This window comes from Sander lucioperca, chromosome 14 (assembly GCF_008315115.2).
Source record: "Sander lucioperca isolate FBNREF2018 chromosome 14, SLUC_FBN_1.2, whole genome shotgun sequence".
NCBI lineage: Eukaryota > Metazoa > Chordata > Actinopteri > Perciformes > Percidae > Sander > Sander lucioperca.
The window spans coordinates 33,629,096-33,652,602 of record NC_050186.1 but is presented as its reverse complement, the minus strand read 5'-3'; the positions used below and the strand labels follow the sequence as shown (position 1 = coordinate 33,652,602).

At 41.0% G+C, this 23,507-nt stretch overlaps 1 protein-coding gene across 5 annotated transcripts in view; it reads left to right on the top strand.

Moving 5' to 3' along the window:
• Positions 1 to 23,507, top strand: part of mbd2 (methyl-CpG binding domain protein 2) — a 63,165-nt gene that overhangs the window by 7,273 nt on the left and 32,385 nt on the right. For 3 of the 5 annotated variants that reach the window (XM_031287308.2, XM_031287306.2, XM_031287307.2), the window contains 4 exons: positions 7,470 to 7,629; positions 15,547 to 15,687; positions 17,318 to 17,408; positions 17,528 to 17,705. In XM_031287308.2, coding sequence (XP_031143168.1) covers positions 7,470 to 7,629; positions 15,547 to 15,687; positions 17,318 to 17,408; positions 17,528 to 17,705 — 570 coding nt within the window. The remainder of the gene's footprint in view (positions 1 to 7,469; positions 7,630 to 15,546; positions 15,688 to 17,317; positions 17,409 to 17,527; positions 17,706 to 23,507) is intronic. The other 2 variants (XM_035991462.1, XM_031287309.2) reach the window with 1 other exon arrangement.

Here is a 23,507-nt window from a genome sequence, read left to right as displayed (position 1 = left end):
CGTCTGTCTGTCTCTTTCTCTGCCTCAATAGCCATCACATTTCAGCTCAATCCATCTCTAAAGCAGACCAAAGTCAGGCATTATTCCGTATTTTCACTAACTGCTGCGTTTGTTGGAAAGAAACTCCCGCACATCGTCTAACTTGCAAAAAATATTAAGCTTAATAGCAGGTAACGCTTCGGTACTTACATCCTGAGAAGCCATCTTTTGTAGGCGGTGACTGTTTTTGTGCACCGATCAACAACTTCCACATGAAATCAGGCATAAATACATAACATTCATTCACATATCTATTACTATAGATAGAGCTTACCAGGGGTAATTTTAGGATCACCCTTTTAACGGACATTTTTTAAACGTTATTCTACCGTACAAGTTACATCTAACTATACAATATTATCGGCCGATATTAGGCATTTTCCAAAACTATCGGTATCTGCATTTATAATGGCCGATAAATGAATATTTAAAAAAGAAAATGTCCAGTCTTGTTCAAAGTTATATTTATGAAGCTTACCAAGTCTATTAATACTGGTAACTTTGATTTTGTTTTGTTTTGTTATTGTGTTTTTCTTCAAAAGGAATTTAAGTTTCATATCTTAAGTTTGTATTTTTATACATTTTATTTATCAGAACTTTAATATATTTTGATGTTCCTCTGTTCTGTTGTGACAATAATACAAACATTGCAAACACTGCATTATTATATTTTAGTGAGGACTCATAAATTACAAATAATTAATGTTAGGGAAATGTGTTTATGTTATGTTACGCATTTCTGGATTCTTTAAAAAAAATATATATATATCGGCCGATATATCGGAAAATATCGGATTTTTAAATCACCAAATATTTGTATTGATATCAGCCTTAAAAATCCTTTATCGGTCGGGCTCTAGTGCTGACTGCGCATTTTAACATCATTTTGGACCATCCTGATAGAGGAAACACTGAATTATGTAACTAGAAAGACACCAACAATTCTGAGAAAACTTCCTTTAATGTTGAGCCACAGGACCGTTACTACAAAGGTGAGGTGGTATTACAAATGAAATTGGATATTTATCTATGGAAAAAGTAGACTTTTCCAAAATGCAGTATCAATAACGTTTGAAAAATTGGAGATTTATGCATTTATTTTCCTGAATGATCTAGGTATCTAGATTCTGGGTTTAGTTTCACGATGCTGTGATATTCCTAGAGCAGAACTCATCAGATTATGCCAGCAGATTATCATGTCTTCGATTCGATATCTCAATACATCACAATGCATCAAATAAATTTTTCTATTAAAGCCATATAGGATATTTAATTCATAGCTTTTCAAGCTTCAAAAACCAAACATTCTGCAGTGCTCTAATACGAAATAAATTGGATACATAAAACTACAGCACTGAGCACATGGCACTTCCTGAATGTGCAAAACATAACAGAATATGAAATATGTAATTAGGCATACATTAAATTGTAAACAGAAATAATCGATTATGGCCCGGCCAATTATCGATGCAGCATCGTCCATGTCCACGATTCGATGCATAGATTATTTGATTAATTTCAACAGTGCAACGATTAATCGATTAGTTGTCAACTATTAAATTAATCACCAACTATTTTGATAATCGATTAATCGTTTGAGTCATTTTTTTATTAAAAAAAATAAGATTTCTCTGATTCCAGCTTGTTAAATGTGAATATCTTCTAGTTTCTTCTCTCCTCTGTGACAGTAAACTGAATATCTTTGAGTTTTGGACAAAACAAGACATTTGAGGACGTCCTCTTAGGCTCTGGGAAACACTGATCCACATTTTTCACCATGTTTTGACATTTTTATAGATCAAACAACTAATCGATTAATCGAGAAAATAATCGACAGATTAATCGACAATGAAAATAATCGTTAGTTGCAGCCCTAATATATCATACCAGAGCAATCTATAGTAGATGGATGTTGATTTTTGTATAATGAATGAATGAATGCACACAAAAAATGATGCCAAGCATTTATAGACATAGTCATGTTTCCTTATCCATTAATAGATAAATAGAGGAAAAATATCACAATAAACACAACAATTAACTGCTGCATAAAATTGCAGAGGTGAAAGATCTCACTGCCAGTGCAGGTCTGAGGCGAGGCTGTGACGCCGCAAAAGCCGCCGGCTGTTCACTTCCTGTTGATCAGGGGGCCGAGGCGCCGCTCGATCAGGTTTACAGTCAGAGTCAGAAACAGCCGGAGCTCCGTCACATCCTGAACCTTCAACATGAAGGAGATCAGCTGCAGTTCAGAGCCGAGGCTCGGCTTTACTTTCAGTTTACTTTGTAATGTGACTCATCAATTCCAGTAAAAAAACAGTCAGCAGGTCGACTTACTGGAAGAGCAGTCACACCCTGCTGGGGCCTCTGATGGCTCCATCTTTACAGACGCATGCTGTGTATCAGGAAACTTTATTCAAACCCACATTTTTATTTTCAGTGACACTTTGAATACTGAGGTACATAGTCAGTTTGAATATTTGACTCGGTGCAAGCACCATATAGCTTAAGTTACGAGCTGGAGCCAGATGAAACGCACACACACACACACACACACACGCACGCGTGCGCACACACACACACACACACACAGCCTCTGATCTTTGCTGTGTTGCTGCTGACCTACATGTCAGACACAGCTGACTGACTGTCTGTCTGCTCCTGTACTTCCATCTTTGTGAGGACCAATTCCACTTTTAGACCTTTCAGAGACATTAAGGACATTTTTAAAAAAGAAAAAAGACATTTGGTCCGGCCCACACTTCTTCTTCAAGGTGCTGTTTAGGGTTCAAGGCTTGGTTTTAGGGTTAAGGTTAGAATAAGACTTAGGTCAAAGGGATAGTTTGGATATTTTGAAGTGGGGTTCCATGAGGTACTTCTCCGTAGTCCGCACATTACCTGCAGTAGATAGCAGTCGCTATACACAAATGTACTGCTGTGGACGGGGCCAGCAGCTAAATGTATTTTAGCCACCTAAAAAAAGACCAACCTAAAAAAAATGTTTAACTTAAATTTGTTTTAAATTAAACTACCGCTATTCAGGAAACGACTTGATGACTGTCAGTGAGCGGATTGGCAGTTTCTGTTTTTATTTCTTGTTCCCTCCTCTGCGTCCTCTGATAACAGCTGACAGTAGATTGAGGTTTTCACAGCTCTGTGCCGGCTCCAAAAAACTGAACAAACAGCAACGATCCCAAAGCAAAAAGTTCTCCGTCTCACCTGTGACTCACACAATCCTACGCCGTGTGTGGCGCTGCAGGTGTAGCCGGTTAAAAGTTACATTCTGCGGCACATACGCTCCGCTAACGGTCCGCATGCGTTACGCGTGTGAATGCTAAGCTAAGCTAATCAGTTGCTGTGGTAGCACAGCAACTGCGTAGTGACAGAGGGAATCATATCTTATGTTCAAAACTAGAGCTGTCCCGAGAGGGCTGCACAATTTAATTTGATCAAAATCGCAATATGGGGGCGCAATATTTGTTAAAAGGCAAAATATGTGTCAAACCATTCTGAATAGTGTTGTGTTGAATTGTGATGCTGCAGAGACGTCCCGGTAGGGCTGGGCGATATGGAGAAAATCAAATATCACGATATCTTTGACCAAATACCTCGATATCGATACCGCAAAGATATTGTAGTGTTGACTATTGGTGCTTTCACAAAATATTTACTCAATGAGATTTTTGATAAATAATCATCAGTAATGTGGATATATTGACTAAGTGGGTAAAGGCAAATATTAGAACAGTTACAACAGTCTGGTAAGTTCAGAAAATGACATCACTTTACTGTAATGCAGCCTTTAAAACCAGGAAAAGACACCACTCATGCCATATTACGATATCCAAAATCTAAGACGATATCTAGTCTCATATCACGATATCGATATAATATCGATATATTGCCCAGCTCTTTTTCAGGGGCGGTGCCAACCCAAGCCTCCCTTCTAGCCCCGGCCCTGCCGGTGGCAGCAGGTCATATCAGCTGTCACTAGTTACTGTTGGCTCCGTGAGTAACTTTATGTCAGGCCAATATCAGACTTGTCCGAGGTCAGGTTTGTGTGCTTTCTGCGAGCAGGTGACTGTACTCGACACCCCTGTACAATCCAACATTCCAACAACTGAGTGTCAGGTCTTCTCTCTAGCCAGTTTGCTTCACGTCAATATCAGGAGTTGCATTCTCTAGTTAAACTGATCAGTTGAGTAGTTTTCAAGCAGGAAGCCTCAGTATTTGGATTAAGCCACTCGTGAAAATAAGGCGGGCCAAAGTCAGTAGGCCACACCTGTTATACAACACAGTTGAACACATACAAGTACAGACAAGAATGCAGATTAAGAAAGGCCTAACCATGGTTGTATAATAAGTACTGGATACAGCGACGAGGCGGAGCCCCTTTCATTTTAAGTGCCTCCTTTAAACTGCTTTATACAAGATGGCCTACAACCATGCCTTCTTTTCCGTTATCTGCATATTTCCTCATTTCGCTACTTTTTTTATGGTTTTATTTGAACTTCACTGTCATTACCTATTTAAATTATACTTGATGATTTGTATTATAATGTTAGTATTTTTAGATGCATTTAGATATTTCCTTTATAGACATTCTATCTTGCACTTTCACTGTTTTATGACGTGCTGCTTGAAATGTGCTCTCATGTAATTTATATCCTGTAAATCTTTTAATCTGGTAAGCACTTTGTGCTCAATGCTTGAAAAGTGCTATATAAATAAAATTATTATGGGTGTGAATGCTGAATGCATTCACAACCTACGTTCTTCTGCAGATTTATTATTATTTTTCTGTACCCTTTTTTTTGGCACATTTTTCAACATAGAAACTTAATTCAAACATCAAAAACGTTTAGCACAATTAGGACATTCCTGCTTCTATACAGAATTTCCATACCTTTCATAATTTCCGAAATGTTTTCGGGAACATTTTCCCCATTCAAGTGAATGAACAGAATTTTCAAATTGAATACAATATATTCATACATTTCAACTGCTATCTACTCATTCATACATTCCCCAAGAAACACCATTCAAACTTTAAAATCTCCTCTTTCATACATTCTGGGTAGCGTCAGCCTTTCAACATACAGCATTCACACCAGAATTCCTTCAGAAATTGCATTCTCTAGTTATTATTATTATTATTATTCCTTTGAGAGTTGCTCAGTGGAGCACGAAGCCATCATGGAGCCAAAAATTACCTGGATGATTGCCACTGCTTCCTCACTGCGCGGCCCATAGAGCAGGCGCACTAAAGAACTCCGCTGGCCAAGCCGGGTCCTTCCGGTTTAGCACTCAGCTGACTTGAATGGGGATTAAATGATTTAATCGTGCGGCTCAGACTTTTCAAATGTTATCGGACCAAATGGATCAAATTCTGATAGGGAAACAAATCATTTTGTGCGGGTTGTGACGCACAAAAAAAATGATTTACAGACCTATCTTTCACAATGTAACTCTATGGGAAAAAATATTTTTGGGACAGAGAGCGCATCAAGTGACGGGAATCTATGTTCGATTTGCTTCAAAGCCCGCCACGAGTCCTGGACGCCTAATGTCTCTTAGCTGCGGTCAGGTCCTGTGGGTGGGAGGGGTTTCTGTGGTTGCATCTAAAAAAATTCTATACCAATACCAATACGAACTGAATTTGATATCGGTTCCTACACCATACTTATTTCAATACCAATTTTTCGATACCAATGTTATAAAACAAAAAGAAATTTTACACCACAAATCTTTTTATTCATTTTTCAGCTCCTACTACGTGAGCCGTCTCTGTGTAACGTCGAGTTTTTCCTGCGTGTCTCTACAACGTGTAATGTTAGACAGCCAATCACAGACATTATTAGATCTTGGTAGAAGCATGCTGCGTGCTTATTGGCTCACTGATAAGATGTACTCCTTTAGGAATTGAAATTGGGTATAGAATGACGAGTCATTTTCTGATACTCGATACTTTAGAGGCCAGGGTTCAACAATAAGGGTTGCCCGAATGCCCGGGGCAAGTAAAATGCCATGTTGGGCAAGTAAATATAACAACCATCTTTCCTGTTTCGGGCATCATGGTATCATAATCATTTGATTTGAATGTGCTGTTGGCCAATCAAGAATGGAGTCGGCGGTTGATGTGTTAGACATTTTTTTTTTCGGAAAAAAGTTACACTTTTGATGCTTTCAACGGTTGACTTTTTTTCTTGACGTTTGTTTACATTTTTGACACTTTTTGACGTTTTTTTTTTTTTGATGTTTTTGTCGTTTTTTTCTTTACATTTTTGACGTGTTTTTTAATGTTTTTTTTAAATGTTTTTTTTTTGATGCATTTTTGATGCTATTTTTCTGGAAGTTTTCAATATTTTTGTGACTTTTTTTCTGACGTAGAACTTGTTTAGTAGAACTTGTTTTTATTTGCCCGACTGGACAAGTGAAAAAACACCTTAGCGTTGAACCCTGGAGGCAATTCGGTGGGTGCCTAAAAAGTATCGAATTCGGTACCCAGCCCTAGTTGCCCCATCCGATAAGCGAAGATGGCTGCCATCGTTGATAATGAGGAATGTACTGTAATTTTCAGACTGGATGAAGAGTTTATCCAATGTATGACATTACCGCTGACGATTTAAGAATAAAATGAGACTTTAGTTACAGTATTTAAATTATGGGCAGATGTGAGGCAGCAATGGTTGTTCCTGCGGTGTGGTTTATTGATGACTAGTTACAGCACTAATATGGAGTGGCGTAAAATGTGTGTCACAGTTCAGTCTCTAATTACCCTCTGATTGTGACTGTAGTGTTTTAGGAGCCTTTAGTTCTACAGTTTGGACTGTGTGAAACATGAATTCCAGATATCTCCACTGATAATAGTACAACTCCATCCTGTACAATTCTCTAATTCTGTCTCAAATTCATTATATAATAATTACAATGTTTTCACTCTGTTGTTATTATTACACACATTACACACAGGCCTGAATTATACACACATGCTCAGTACCTATACATGCACTAATGGAGAGATGTCAGAGTGAGGGGGCTGCCCATGGAAAGGCGCCCCGAGCAGTTGGGGGTTCGGTGCCTTGCTCAAGAGCACCTTGGCAGTGCCCAGGAGGTGAACTGGCACCTCTCCAGCCACCAGTCCACCACCATACTTTGGTCCGTATGGGGCCTCGAACTCCCTACTGACTGAGCTACTGCCACCCCATAGCTACACTTTAGTTCTTACTACTCACAATGTCAGTTCAAATACCTTTAATTCCTGGCAGTTAAACATCTGTTACTGATCTTTTCTGAATATCCAATAAGGACAAATGTGATATCTTTAATCACACTCTATATCCGTCTGACTCTCTCCTATTTCCATTCTTCCTTCCTTCCTTCCTTCCTTCCTTCCTTCCTTCCTTCCTTCCTTCCTTCCTTCCTTCCTTCAGTCCTTCAGGAAAGAAGTTCAGGAGTAAGCCTCAGTTGTCCCGTTACCTTGGGAACAGTGTGGATCTGGGATGTTTCGACTTCCGGACGGGAAAGATGATGCCTGGGAAACTGCAGAAGAACAAACAGAGACTCCGACATGACCTGCTCAGCTTGGGCAAGGTAACACCGAAGGAGCACTAACTGTGGGAGAGGGCTGTGGCTGTGTTGTGTCTGGGTTATTAGATTATCACATTAACAGAGATCTTCCTGCATTTCGAAAATCAAAAGCAGAATCATTATTGCACGCCCCCTAAGGAAAATACACTTCAAAGACGTCACAGCGTAGTTTACTGGTAGCCTGCAGCTGCACTGTTGCAGACACCATGGCCACTGCCGGAGTCTGAGATGACGGAGAAACAACAACCATCCATATATCCATCCATCCTTATTCCCATATCCGGGGTCGGGTCACTTGGGGCAGCAGGGGATCCCAAACTTCCCTTTCCCATCAGCCAGCTCTGACTGGGGGATCCCGAGGGGTTCCCAGGGGTTTGGTGGAGATATAATCTCTCCACCAAAGGGTTTTCCCTGGCTCAGAATGGGCCTTAGGGGGGGACACATTAAGCAGGCGGGGCCTGGGGGGTCCTCCCCTAGGAAATTTTGAGAGTAAAAGACTTCAATTCCTGCATTCTGATACATTTTTAGGCAGCAATTTATTGTAAAAACAGCTATATTTATGGCAAGGAAATCACAAAATTCTGGTGCCATCATTATATTCAGTAATCCAGTAAGGGGGCTTCCAAATCCGGGACATGGGCCCGGATAGACTACACTTGACCCCCAAAGTCCAGTTGTTTAATCAGTAGGCCTAACAGGGCTTTATGGTCACTTTTTCCCCCCCAAGGAGCACGTTTTGCCCCCAAGTTGAAAAATGTAGGATTGACTTACATAGGCTACTGCTTTTACTGCTAAATTGTACAATAACACAATCATGTTATGGATACAAAATGTTATGAAGTGTAACGTTTTCTACATTATATTGATCAAAAAATGATCATAGTTCATGCATACATGTGAACCGCGGATAAATTGCAGAGTTTAACCTTCATAGTGAAAACGTGACACTACGTGAATGGGGCACAGCAGAAACGACGCTGCTTGTTCAGGGTTTTCATGTGTACTCCCGTAGGCCTACACTTCGGTTCAGGTGTTAAAACCAACTGTACCAAAACACCGAATTGAACTACGAGACGTTTTTAACCGGTCATGAAACTGTCTCAATTTAATACTGATGCCATCAGACGGCCTCGCGGACGGACAGCAGTCGGAGCGCCGGCGGAGCTCTGTGCCCGTCAGCAGGGGCTTCTCGCTGGGTCCCCCATAGTGTTGTTTTGGGCGGCCTGTTTTAATTTGATTTTTTTTTTTTTAGATTCTTTTTTTGGGCATTTTAGGCCTTTAATTTCACAGGACAGATGAAGACATGAAAGGGGAGAGAGAGGGGGAATGACATGCAGCAAAGGGTCGCAGGTCGGAGTCGAACCTGCGGCCGCTGCGTCGAGGAGTAAACCTCTATATATGTGTGCCTGCTCTACCAACTGAGCTAACCTGGCCACACTTAATTTGAGTTTTTATTAGTTTTAGTCACGTTCATTATCTTTTTAGTCTAGTCAAGTTTCAGTCGACTAAAAGTCTGAGCATTTGTCTTATTTTAGTCAGAATTATCCATGACTATTTTCGTCTAGTTTTAGTCGACGGAAACTGATGACATTTAGTCTAGTTTTAGTCAATGAAAATTGTATTTTAGTGTCTTTTTAGTAATGCAATTCTATTTAATCCAGTCAATACAGTATAAGTATCTAGTAGTATAGACAAAACCAAATTGTTGGCCAAGAACCCACACACTCTCTCAAACAAACAAACAAACAAACACACACACACACACACACACACACACACACACACACACACACACACACACATCATATCGCAGCGAACGGTGTCTGCGTGGAGTTTTGAAAAGTGTAATCACACATGCAACCAATTTATCGGCATTGCCGTGACTCACTATGACTTCAACAAAACTGCAGAGATGACTAGTTGCTTGAGTTTGCTCCGTCCGCACCTTTGTGTATGTGTGTGTGTGTGTGTGTGTGTGTGTGTGTGTGTGTGTGTTGGAGCCCCGCCCTCTGTCAGCAGGCAGAGAGGACAAAAAAGCTTGCGCTCACGTGCTCTCTGGTACCGAAATATGGCACCGTTTGATCTTACGTGATAGGGTCCTCGGAAGAAAAGTACAGAGTTCGGTACCCAACCCATACTTATACTTCACTTATACTTATGCTTTCACCTAACACAAAATATCTATGAGTCTCTTTTTCCGATACGTCACAGCCTTTCGCAGTGTGTTTTTTGCGCCAGCTGATATTGTGATGAAGATTTAAAATAACAAACAATATATTGTGCAGCCCTAGTTTGACCATCAGGTTTGGTTTTCTGTAGTCTATATCCACGACGTTCCACTTCCGGGATTGCTCCGTTATCGACATAATTCCACTGGATTTCACTCATTTCGGCCAGATATCTGTTACCTTGTGCTTCTCTAAGCGTCTTTGAGTGTTTAGAAAAGCGCTATAAAAAATAAATGTATTATTATAATTATTATTCTTTGTGTTGGTGTTCTAAACTCCGGTGGATTTCTGAGGACTATGGTTAACTGCTCCTCAGATCTCTGCAGGGTAAATCCAGACAGCTAGCTAGACTATCTGTCCAATCTGAGTTTTAAAACTACTTTTGAACGTACATGTTCCACCAAAACAAGTTCCTTCCCGAGGCTATTTTGCAGCGGCTCCGTTGCTCCGTACGGCCCAAGACGATTGTGATTGGTTTAAAGAAACGTCAATAAACCAGAGCCTGTTTTTCTCCCATCCCAGAATGCTGTGTGGACTAGCCAGACCCTCCTCCGCAGCACTGTGGAGGAAGGTCTGGCAATGCGAGACAGTAGTTAAGCTAAAGCTATTCGCTAAAGATGTAAAGTTTGTTCTGACGCTGGTGCTAGAAGGAAAGGTGTGTGGTCATTAACATCTAAAGGGATCATCCTCTGGAGAGTAGGGTTGGGTACCAAAACGACCAGTATCTACCGGACCGAAGAGCAACGCGGATTTTGCTTCCGCATTTCGGTGCCACTTACATTTTTTTTTACATAATCGAGCAGCCCTACAAGCAACCAAGATCAACATCCTTCAGCAGGGCAGAAATAATGTAATTGTGTGTGTGTGCGTGTGCATGTGTGTGTGTTGCATTGACACGGTTATGACTTTCTGCTGCAGCTCTTCACACATCATTACTTGGGAGTACAGATACACACACTTCCTGTTGTTGTCTGTGAAACCTTAACCGAGTTAACCCTTTAAGCTCAACTGTCACATATGCACACACACACACACACACACACACACACACACACACACACACACACACACACACACACACACAGGTTATAGAGGTTACAGGTTTATTCCCATTCTCTGGCCCTGTTTTGACCTGGTATTAAAATCCGATATAAATGATACGATCACAAGTGGATAGCTCTAAATACAGGTGTGAATGGAGCCAAATTCGGAGGCGGTCTAGGCGTACGGGAATGTGTCCTGGGCCACATTAAGGACTGCCTACTCAATTTTGAGCGAGGTTACGTACTCATTCAAAGGATTTTTTCATGTCACAGAAACCACTGAGAGTGTCTCATGTGTTTCTGATCTTATCATCGTACTGCCAGTCAATGTGTTGCTGTTTTTATGTTCCAGTGCCACCTGCTCTAGGCTGTGTGGAGCTCTGTGTAGCACGGTTGCATGGAAAAGGCAGCCACTGGTAGTACAATACCCTTATTTTTATACTGAACAAAATTATAAACGCAACACTTTTGTTTGTGCCCCCATTTTTCAAGATCTAAGACTTTTTTCTATGTACACAAAAGGCCTATTTCTCTCAAATATTGTTGACAAGTCTGTCTAAATCTGTGTTAGTGAGCACTTCTCCTTTGCCGAGATAATCCATGCACCTCACAGGTGTGGCATATCACAATGCTGATTAGACAGCATGATTATTGCACAGAGTGCCTTAGGCTGGCCACAATAAAAGGCCACTCTAAGTATCTGGTGTTGTTTGAGAGAAATAGGCCTTTTGTGTACATAGAAAAAGTCTTAGATCTTTGAGTTCAGCGTGTTGCGTTTATAATTTTGTACAGTGTTTCCTTTAGGATTTTTTTTTAGCAGTGGGGGCAGGTCTGTCCGAACAACAACCCCCAAGCCCATTTTTGGAGGAACTATAGGGCACTTAACATCTACAACAGGTCTACACTTAGAACGGACCCACCGCAGTGACGTTTTTGGTGGAGCTGTTCGTTTGATAGTTGACTCGGAAGAAAGCGAACGTTTTGACAATAAACTCCATCAACACAACAGTATGTGGAGTTAAACTGGACGGGCCCAATAACCTCTGAATAGTTCTGCTTGTTGTTAAATTTCAATGTGATAATTTAAAAGTAGGGCTGGGCGATATGGAGAAAATCAAATATCACGATATTTTTGACCAAATACAACGATATTGTAGTGTTCACTATTGGTGCTTTCACAAAATATTTACACAATGAGATTTTTGATAAATAATCATCAGTAATGTGGATATAATGACTAAGTAGGTAAAGGCAAATAATAGAACAGTTACAACAGTCTGGTAAGTTCAGAAAATGACATCACTTTACTGTAATGCAGCCTTTAAAACCAGGAAGACAACACTTATGCCATTTAACGATATTACGATATCCAAAATTTAAGACCATATCTAGTCTTACATCACGATATAATATCGATATATTGCCCAGCTCTATAATATCGATATATTGCCCAGCTCTATTTAAAAGGCAACCACAACTACATTTTTTTTTGTACAGCCCTATTTCTGATACCGTGGTGGCAGAAATGTTGCCATGGTGGGCCGCCACTACAAAATCAACATAGAGGAAACACTGAGTGTAGTTTTTATAAAATGTCCCTGATTTCACAAATACATAGGGTATTACTACAGACATTCCTTCTCTTACGTCGCAACTTCTCATTTCGTTATTTATTAGTCTTGCATTGCCAGACCTATCTCCACAGAGTAACTATTTAGAAGCCGGCAAGCCTGAGTGGCTAAAGCAGCGGCTGTAAAGGGGTGGACGGTTTCATTTCCTATAAGTTCTTCCACCTACCAAGAGACAAGGGCTGCCTGAGGTTTCTGCCTGTTAAAAGGTTTTCCTCGCCGCTGTCGCACCAAATGCTTGCTCTTGGGGGGGAATTGTCGGGTCTTTGTAAATTATAGAGTGTGGTCTAGACCTACTCTATCTGTAAAGTGTCCTGAGATAACTTCTGTTGTGATTTGACACTATAAATAAAATTGAATTTTTGAAAATTCCCCCGATTATTTTTGTTATTTAACCTTCTGAGGTCTAAAGGCATTTTTACTAGAGATGGCCCGATACCATTTTTTGCTTCCCGATACCGATTCTGATACCTGAACTTGCGTATCGGCCGATACCGGCGTCATATATTTTATTTTAGTTTTAACAACTGTATACTACTATCCCTGTATGGATGTGATATTATTTCTATCTTTGTTGTCGGTCTGGCTCAGGTTAAACTCTTTGTGAAACATGAAGAAACACAAACAATGAATGCCACAGAACTTTCTTTTATTATCCAGTTTGACAGTCAGTTATAACGGAAAAAGAACATAAATAAACTACTTTAACGTAGATTTTCTTTAGGGCTTTATTACGAGGTATCGGATCGGTGCATAAACTTCAGTACTTCCCGATACCAGCGTTTTAGGCAGTATCGGAGCCGATACCGATACTGGTATTGTTATCGGAACATCTCTAATTTTTACATATCTTTTTAAATTCACCTTTTAAGGGTATTTGTATATAACCTGATCCCCATGTGTTTCATATCAAAACGTTCAGATCAAACTCAGCTTTTCTGTATAGTGATGCCCAATTTTGTTCCAGAGCAATGCGTAAAGAGATAGTTTGGCCCTAAAGCGGAAAAGTTTGCCGTTTGAAATTTCTCAAATCTCTTGTTACGTTACATGTCATTTAGCTGACGCTTTATCCAAAACGACTTACAATTGCTATATATGTCAGAGGTCACACGTCTCTAGAGCAACTAGGGGTTAAGTGTCTTGCTCAGGGACACATTGGTTGATGTATCGCAGTGGGAATCGAACCCAGATCTCCCACACCAAAGGCATGTGTCATATCCACTGCGCCATAACCACTTGTGAAAACCTCCACAAACCTACATTAAATTGTTTTGGTGCTTGAAATTAATTTACAAACTATTGGGGTTCACAAAAGTAGTGTAATATATGAATACAATAGTAAATACATGTCTAAAATGAAAAAAAAATGAATACCACTTTTTGAATATGAGTGTTGTCTTTTGTCGCTGCGTCTTTTGTCCTCAGAGGGTTAAATGCTTATGCCGGCCTCACACTGCCTGTGTGGCGTGAACGTGGCGTTTCTTTTGCGTGTCAGCTGCGTGTCAGCTGCGTGGATTTTTCTATGTCTTCACACACCAGAAACGTGTCTGACGCGGTGCTGCTGCTGCTAGCCTTGTCTGGACACATGGATGTTTCCCATTGATAAAATGAAATACCATGTTAAACATAAATATATACTGATCTGATTACAGCAAAGACAACGTCGGCAGTATTGACAGCAAAATATGCTACAGAATATTTTGTTCTGTATTGACAGGTGCAATATTAGAAAATCGATTTTTTTTTTGTAAATTACATTTATATCTGCATTTATATCAAAATCTAGAGACTTTCAAACATCAACATGTCATTTATTAATAATGTATTCGTGTGAAAATGACATATAAACATCTTTTCCTATTCTATTTTGCCTGGAAACGCTTCCAACACGCTTGCGGTTCTAGCATGCACACGTTTTCGGCGTGGCTCGAGCAGCGCCTGAGACGTGCGTGTCACGCAGGCAGCGTGCACGCTCTAACCTGTTACCATGGGAGCCGAAATATAAACGGACACGCCACGCAGCTGACACGCTCACGCCACGCAGCCAGTGTGTAACCGGCCTTAGATTACGAAGCAGCAGGTCTTAATCAGCAGGAAATGAACACGACTCCTGTATGAGAACATAAATCGGAAAATCTAGGGGTCCACAATTCAGAAAATGTCCCGATTCGATATTGATTTTTTTTTTTTAGATTCAAAATCGATTTTCGATTCAAAAACTATTCTATATTCTCGGTTAAAAAAAAATATTCATTTACATTCACAGTATGTAAATGTAGTCACTTTCCCCATATGATTGCAAGAGACATACAATAACAAAAAAAAAAAAATATATATATATATATATATGTATATATATATATATATATGAATTAATTTTTGGAATTCTATGAATCGATTTTGAATCGGTAGAGCTTGAATCGCGATACGAATGTGAATCGATTTTTTTGCACACCCCTAGTAAAATCGTAAAAAGCAGATGTAGAAACTAAACTTAAACTAACCACATACGGAGAGCCCCACACAGACTTTAAAAAACGTATTGTATGTCTGGTATCGGCACACAGACAAAAACTGTAGGCAGTGCTTTTCATTTACTTTAGTCATCACACGTTTCTGTATGTATGTATGATTTATATAAGAGTAACAACTTACATTTATACACTCACACACAACCAGCCTGTATGCAAACATAGACTATGTATGTCTTTTTTTGCATATAGAGCGGGGAAGTGGGATCCGATCACAAGTGGTTACTAAAGACGCATTTAGACACCTATTCTACTGCCAGGTGTCAACACGTGCTTAGCGCGCAGGACAGATGTTACAACCAGGTCAAAATATGCCCTCTGGCTCACATTTACAGGAAGGTAAACCAGAACAGGAAGGAAGGAAGGATGGATGGGGGGGTGGGAGGGTGGGAGGGAGGGACGGTAGGAAAAAAGAAAGGAATTGGGAAAGAAGATAAAGAGGAAAGGAAATATGTCACCAACACATAGACTGTGTCTCTGTCTCATCCAGGGAGGTAAACCGGACCTGAACACGGCCCTGCCAATCAGACAGACAGCGTCCATCTTTAAACAGCCCGTTACCAAAGTTACCAGTCACCCCGGCAACAAGGTGAAGACAGACCTGCAGAGAGCTAGTGAGCAGCCCAGACAGGTGAGAGGCTGGCTGGCACACAGCACACACACACACACACACACACACACACACACACACACACACACACACATACATACATACATACATACACACACACACACACACACACACACACACACACACACACACACACACACACACACACACACACATGCGGTGCACACACACACACACACACACACTCTTGGCACACATGCGGCACACACACATATGCGGCACACACACACACACACTCTTGGCACACATGCGGCACACACACACACACACACACTTGGCACACACACACAAACGCTGCACACACACACACACACACACACACACTCACACACATACACACACTCATTCTTGTGTCGCCATGGTAATGTCTGAGGGCGAGGTCAGGCTGCCTGTGACACAAGAGACGCTGTAAGAAACCAGGTTGTCATGGTGACCACTAGAGGGTGCTAAGGTGTCACGGGAAAAGCAACATGGCACGCGCACACACACACACACACACACAGAGGGATTTAAAGATGGTGTAATGACATGCAGACGAGAATGGAGAGAGAAAATGGGAGAGGAAGAGGAATGAAAATGTAGAATAAGAGGAAAGAGAAAAATGAGAAGCGAGAAGATGGAAGGAGGAGGAAGAGGAGTCGGATGTTGTGAAGGAGGAAGAAACAGATCGAGGGGGTAGAGAAACAAATCCAAAAAAGTGAAGTAACGTGTGAGTAAGCTATGAGTTATAGTTCTCAGGTTAGATTTCCTGTAAGTATATTGTGTATTGTTGGGCTACTTTTGTGAATTCTTTTCTGTAGGATCAGCAGTAAAGGTGCTGTCTGTGGTTGTAGTTTAGTCCGCTGTTCATTCTTGCAGAGTAAAAGCCTTCCAGTGGTTGCCATTGGAAATCTCTTAATGTGAAGCAGCAGCAGGAAGTGTTTGGTTGGCAGCCAAAGAAAGCCTTCTTAGTGTTTTAAAAATAGCTATTTTGAGGCTAGCATAAAAGTGCCCCTAGGACTCCCATTCAAAAGACCATTTGACCGAAAAACAAGAATACGGTAAATCTTAAAAGTGACGCTTCTGTCCTAAATATGCTTTTAAACGAAAGTTTGACTCGGGTACATTCACAAAAAGACCCTAGGTTGCAAAAGAACTCAGATACTGCCTAAAATGCTGGTATTGGTATCGGCAAGTACTGGAGTTCCGATACCACATTATTTAGCCCTGAAAGAAATCATGTTCAATTCATGTTCTTTTCCCGTTATGACTAGACAAACGAAAAAAGAAAGGTCTATGGCGTTTCTTGTTTGTGTTTGCTCATGTTTCACAAAAAGTTTATCCTGAGCGAGGCCGGACCACAAAAATAGCTATCCTATGACATCCATACAGGGTTAGTAGTATACAAGCTGTTAAAACATAATCAAATATATAACACACTGGTATCGGATCAGTACTTGGTATCGGCCGATACGCAAGTTCAGGTATCGGGTAAAAAAAAAAACTATGACAAAGACGTCAAAAATGTCGAAAAAGGCGACAGAAACTCTGAAAAAAGCTAAGAAAACATTAAAGCTGGGTTAATAAATGACGCCTAAGACTACAGTCCACAGCAGATATTCAACTGTGCCTGCCGTCTGTCTGCCTGCAGCTGTTTTGGGAGAGGAGGTTGAAAGGTCTGCGGTCATCAGACATCACAGAGGAAGTGCTGCGGACCATGGACCTGCCCAAAGGCCTGCAGAGTAAGTCGCCATCATGAAGCTGAACACACACCCCCCGCTTCAGTCCAGACCCTCTGACCTCTGACCTCTCTCTCTCTCTCTCTCTCTCTCTCTCTCTCTCTGTCTCTCTCTCCCTGCAGGTGTTGGTCCAGACTCCAGCGATGACACTCTTCTGTCGGCCATCGCCAGCGCTCTGCACATGAGCTCTGCTCCGATAACGGGACAGACGTCCGTGGCTGCCGAGAAGAACCCGGCAATCTGGCTGAACACGTCCCAGCCGCTCTGCAAGGCCTTCGCCGTCACTGACGAACACATCCGGTGAGACACACAGTCTTTTTTTGTCCCATTCTAGTCATTATTTTGTTCGGTTACAAGGTAACTTTGGTTCTCTGAGTGAAGAATCTCTCCAGGGCAAGGCCGCTCGGATAACATTCAAATCAATGTAAAACAGTAAACCCATGCACACCTGTGCCTTTTATGCCCAAGCATGGGCCAAGTAGTGGTGTGTCTTAAAGAGATATCCACGTCAACTGCCCTAGTGGGTCAGTTCCCCGTACCTATGGAATATGTAACTCTGTGGGGAGATAGTCTCGATTAGAGCTGTCAATCTTCCTCTATAATACCATTCGAATCCCATTTGATATTTTTTAAAATATTCAAATAATATTTGAATATTTAATGCTCAATTGCAGCCTGTTAAATAGTATGTACTACACTACTCAGGCTTATGCATTGTCAATGCCACTAAAAGCATGTGGGTGTTGTTACACGTTCTGTCCACTAGAGGGACATCAGCCTGGCCTTGAGGGGACCTGCACACAACTTGGTTTACATTCATTTTCCACAACGAGCTCACATCGACAAACACAAATCAACAGAGAACTCAGTAATGAAACATTATCTAACAAGTGTAGTGAAGCGACTCTGTTGTAAAGGCTAACGGTGCTCGGTTAGCACAATGACATCATGTTAGAAAGTACAGCCAAAACGATTTGTCATAAACTAGCTAGGTAAGTAACAAACAATGCTAACTGCATTAATAACCAAGCCAAACGGTGCTGTCACTACTATTTTAGTGATTTATAAGCAACCTATTTTTTTTCACATTGTCACGTTACTGAGAATACAGCTGTTAGAAGGTAATATATGAAATCAAAGCTAACTCTGACAGCTGTAGGCAGCTAACATTCACTTTAGCTGTCTCCATGAAGCTCCCAGCTACGCTAACGTTACTATACCTCGCAACGCAGTTAGAAAACAAGAACGAGCTAACTATTGTTAACATAAGCACTTTAGCTCAGTGGATGTCGATTTTAAAGTCATGTTAAAACTATTTCCTGTCCTTCGTTATGATTTCCAGCCACAGCCTGTCACTCCCCCTTGTACTAACGTTACTCGGTACGTAACGTTAGCTCCGTAATGTTGTACTAACTTTACTCGGTACGTAACGTTAGCTTAGACCTCACAATGCCTTGTGTTTCTCACTCCCACTAAGTTATTGTTCATAAGACGTGACATGAGTGACACATGCGGGTAGGCCAAGGCGAGAAGAGGGAGATTAGCTAACGTTAGCCAACATATTTATTAAAAAAAAAATCACATTTGAATAGTAATTTCAGCATTCGAATAGTATTGATTTTTTTTACTATTCAAATTATATTTGACTTTCGGTATTCGTTCCAACAGCCCTAGTCTTGACACGATAGCTAGCCACTGTTACATTTGTACAACTATTTGTTGTAACTTCAACACTATATTGCAATTTTCATTTATTTATTCTAGAAGTATTGCGATTCGATAGTATTGAGTATTGCGATTTTCTTTTCCTTCATTCCCAAAAACAAAAGTTGAATTATACACTTTTAGAGACAATATATCATGAGACATTTCTAAAAATGAATTATTTTCTAAAAAGAATGCACATCACATGTCAGTCAGTCTGACACTTATTTCATTTGTGAAGTAGAACGTAACATGGGTTTTCTTCATTTTCTGCTTTCGCTCTGTTTTGCTGGAAAGAGATATGATGTAGTTGGCATCAGCAGTACTGTACAAACAGAAAAAAAATATTTAGTTGAATCAATGGCACAAAAAAATATCAATTCTAGGGAAAAGAATCAATTTCAAAAATTGTCCCAAAACAAATCCTGATACATAGGATTTTCGATTTATTCCCCACCCATACAATTCAGCAGGAGGTGATGTGTACATTTTGTCACTTCGATCAACATTTTTAACCGAAAAGAAGACTGAGAATGTGTTTCTGTTTCTGCTTCTGCGAGGTCTAAAAGAGACAGCTCATGGAGACAATTCAAATACTTAAAAAATTAAGTAGTGTCCAATCGCCTCAACTTGAGTTTGAATTTGTACTCTTTCCTGAAGTCATAACTCAGTCAAATCTGAACATACACATTACACATATCATCATCTGAACATGATATCATAGATGCAGCATGACTCCATCCATCCATCCTAGAGATCGGCCGATTTATCGGCCGGCCGATTAATCGGCCGATTTTTGGCCTTTTTTAACATAATCGGCATCGGCCAATATCCCAGTATATCAAGCCGATTAATAGGCAGGCGCATCTGCGGGCAGCCTAGTGTTAAAAACATGAATAGGCGACATTTTTTACAGCGCGCCCAGACCAGCTGCCTCCAGCCCCTCCCCTTGTGAAGTCTTGCCGTGTGTCTCGCGCAGCCACTTCAGGTTCAGACGCTACCGTTAGCAGTAGCATGTTGCTGGTGTTCTTACCTTGTAATTAACTGTACTAATAAAACCGTACAAAACACCGCGGCCACACCGCTGTGGAAGCTCCCCGAATGTCATTTATCAGAGTCTGGTTGTTACCCCTGTCCGTGGCAGTCACATCCACTCCTATAACGGAGCTAACTGGAGCTAGCTAACCGCTAACGGAGCTAACCGCTAACAGAGCTAACCGCTAACAGAGCTAATCGTTGCTAACAGAGCCTTCAGTTCTCCGTGCCTGTATCCATTAACTGCATCTATGGACTTGAGCGCGAATAAAACCCTTAATTTTATTAAATTGGCTGGACGAGTTTTAAATTACAACTAAGAGTTGTTTGAATGACAGAAATCTGCTCAGATAAGATCCTAATGAGGTCAACAGGACATGTAACAGTAGGGTCCCCAAAACACAGATAAAACACTTCAACAAATGAACAATGATCTAACAAACCAGGTGAACAAGAACTGACTTTAGAGAGCCCTAGTCTGATGTGATTCAACAGGAGTTAGGAGGAAATAGTGTTGAGATTAATAAGAACATGTCACTTTCTGTGAAGCTTGCAGATTTGTATTCTCAGAAGTTTAATGCTGCTAAGTGCACTAAACTTTATTTTTTTCATTTAAAAGTTTGACAAAGTTTATTTTCTTCTTACCTGTTTGTTTATTTAATATATTTTTCATACGTTATTTATACAATATACAGTATGTTTTTACATTACATTTTTAATTGAAGTATACAAGTGTAGATTGGTGAAGTGTTCAATACATTTTTTTGTTGAGAAATTCTGTGTATATTAGTATTGCATTTTATCTTTCAAATAGAGGTCTAAAAACAAGCACATATCGGTCAAATATCGGCCAAAATAAATCGGCAGCATTAATCGGCCATCGGCTGACCCTGATTTCTAAAGATCGGCATCAGCATCGGCCAGAGAAAAACCATATCGGTCGACCTCTAATCCATCCATCCATCCATCCATCTTCGTCCGCTTATCCGGGCTCGGGTCGTGGGGGCAGCAGCTCCAGCAGGGGACCCCAAACTTCCATTTCCCGAGCCACATTAACCATCTCCGACTGGGGGATCCCGAGGCGTTCCCAGGCCAGGGTGGAGAGATAATCCCTCTACTAGAGGTCGACCGATTTATTGGCCGGCCGATTAATCGGCCGATTTTTGGCATTTTTTAACATAATCGGCATCCCAGTATATCAAGCCGATTAATAGGCAGGCGCATCTGCGGGCAGCCTAGTGTTAAAAACATGAATAGGCGACATTTTTTACAGCGTACCCAGACCATGGATGTATTAAGAGAACTGGATACAGTGTTCGGCGGGAAGCCCCGTACGTTCCAATGAGAGTGCTCAAAAGCGCATAAAGCAAACATGGAGCTCGGCTCTTCCGCATTGTTGGCCCATAACGCTGGTTGGCTCACGATGGGCATGCGCACTAGCAACAATTTGTTTGCGTTGTCGTAGCAACCGGTAGCAACATGCGTGTTCATGAGCTTCTCTGTCGTGTCTCTTACTGGCGAACTCATGAACTCGCCGTTTTCATTGTCTAAAATATTCACTAACGTTAAACATTGTTTTCGTTGTTCCCTATCGTTTACATGCTTAGCTAAATAAACGATAGATGTATTTAGCCAGACAACCAAGGAGATTTAATAATTATGTTGTGCTACTAGCTAGCTACTACTAACTAGCGCTAGCTAGCTGTTAGCCTGCAGTTTCGTGAACAGAGCTCATCCATGGCTTCAGCTCTCATCCACGTTACAAGCTTTACAGCATACAGCCCTCGGATGTATTATAAGAGAACCAAGGCGATGTAATCACTATGTCTGTAGTAACGTTATGTAGGCATATAGCTAGCTATGTATAGATCTTAATACAGCCATGCTAGCTACTCCTGATGTTAGCAACTAGCTAGCTAGCCGATAGCCCGCCAGTTTGGGAAACGCTAATGACGTTACATCCACGTAGCTAACAGGCTTTACAGCAGCTACATACATCCCTGGAATGTATCATGACTTCATAAGATAATACCATGGACGTATTAATAGAACACATGGTGAATTACAACCATTAGCTATATCCATTATTACAGCTAGCTACATGAGCTCGGGAGAACAGTCATGTGAGCGGGCGGGCGCAGTCCCGCGGCTCTGCTCGCGTCCACTATGCGCGTTCATCATGTCAAATTTAATAATTCTGGATTCGCTTCTAGTGAATGTTAAAAATGTTAAAAACGTAACGTTTTAAACAAGGACCCTTTCAGTGTTCGGGCTGGTAAGTTGATATACCCAGAAACAAATGATCCGCTGAAATATAGACGTTTCTTTCGCCATGCAAAGTCTATGTGAAAAGGCTTTCTGGGCCATGGGGTGCAGTACCACCGTTATCCGCTAAGCCCATGGTGGCTTTTAGACTCGGTGCTCTTCCTGGGGGCTTGACCCAGACCAGTTGCCTCCAGCCCCTCCCCTTGTGAAGTCTTGCCGTGTGTCTCGCGCAGCCACTTCAGGCTCAGACACTACCGTTAGTAGTAGCATGTTGCTGGTGTTCTTACCTTGGGATTAACTGTACTAATAAAACCGTACAAAACACCGCGGCCACACCGCTGTGTAAGCTCCCCGAATGTCATTTATCAGAGTCTGGTTGTTACCCCTGTCCGTGGCAGTCTCATCCACTCCTATAACGGAGCTAACTGGATCTAGCTAACCGCTAACGGAGCTAATCGTTGCTAAGATCCTAATGAGGTCAACAGGACATGTAACAGTAGGGTCCCCAAAACACAGATAAAACATTTCAACAAATGAACAATGATCTAACAAACAAAGTGAAGAAGAACTGAATTTAGATAGCCCTAGTCTTATGTGATTCAACAGGAGTTAGGAGGTAATAGTGTTGAGATTAATAATAACGTCACTTTCTGTGAAGCTTGCAGATTTGTATTCTCAGAAGTTTAATAAATGCTGCTAAGTGCACTAAACTTTATTTTTTTCATTTAAAAGTTTATTTGACAGTTTATTTTCTTCTTACCTTTCGTTTATTTAATATATTTTTCATACATTATACAATATACAGTATGTTTTTACATTATACATTTTTAATTGAAGTATACAAGTGTAGATTGGTGAAGTGTTCAATAAATGTTTTTGTTGAGAAATTCTGTGTATATTAGTGTTACATTTTATCTTTCAAATAGAGGTTTAAAAACAAGCACATATCGGCCAAAAAAAAACCTAGTCCTGGGTCTTCCCCGAGGCCTCCTCCCAGCTGGACGTTCCTGGAACCACCTCCCTAGGGAGGCGCCCATGGGGCTCGACTGGCTCCTTTCGATGCAAAGGAGCAGCGGCTCTACTCCGAGTTCCTCACAG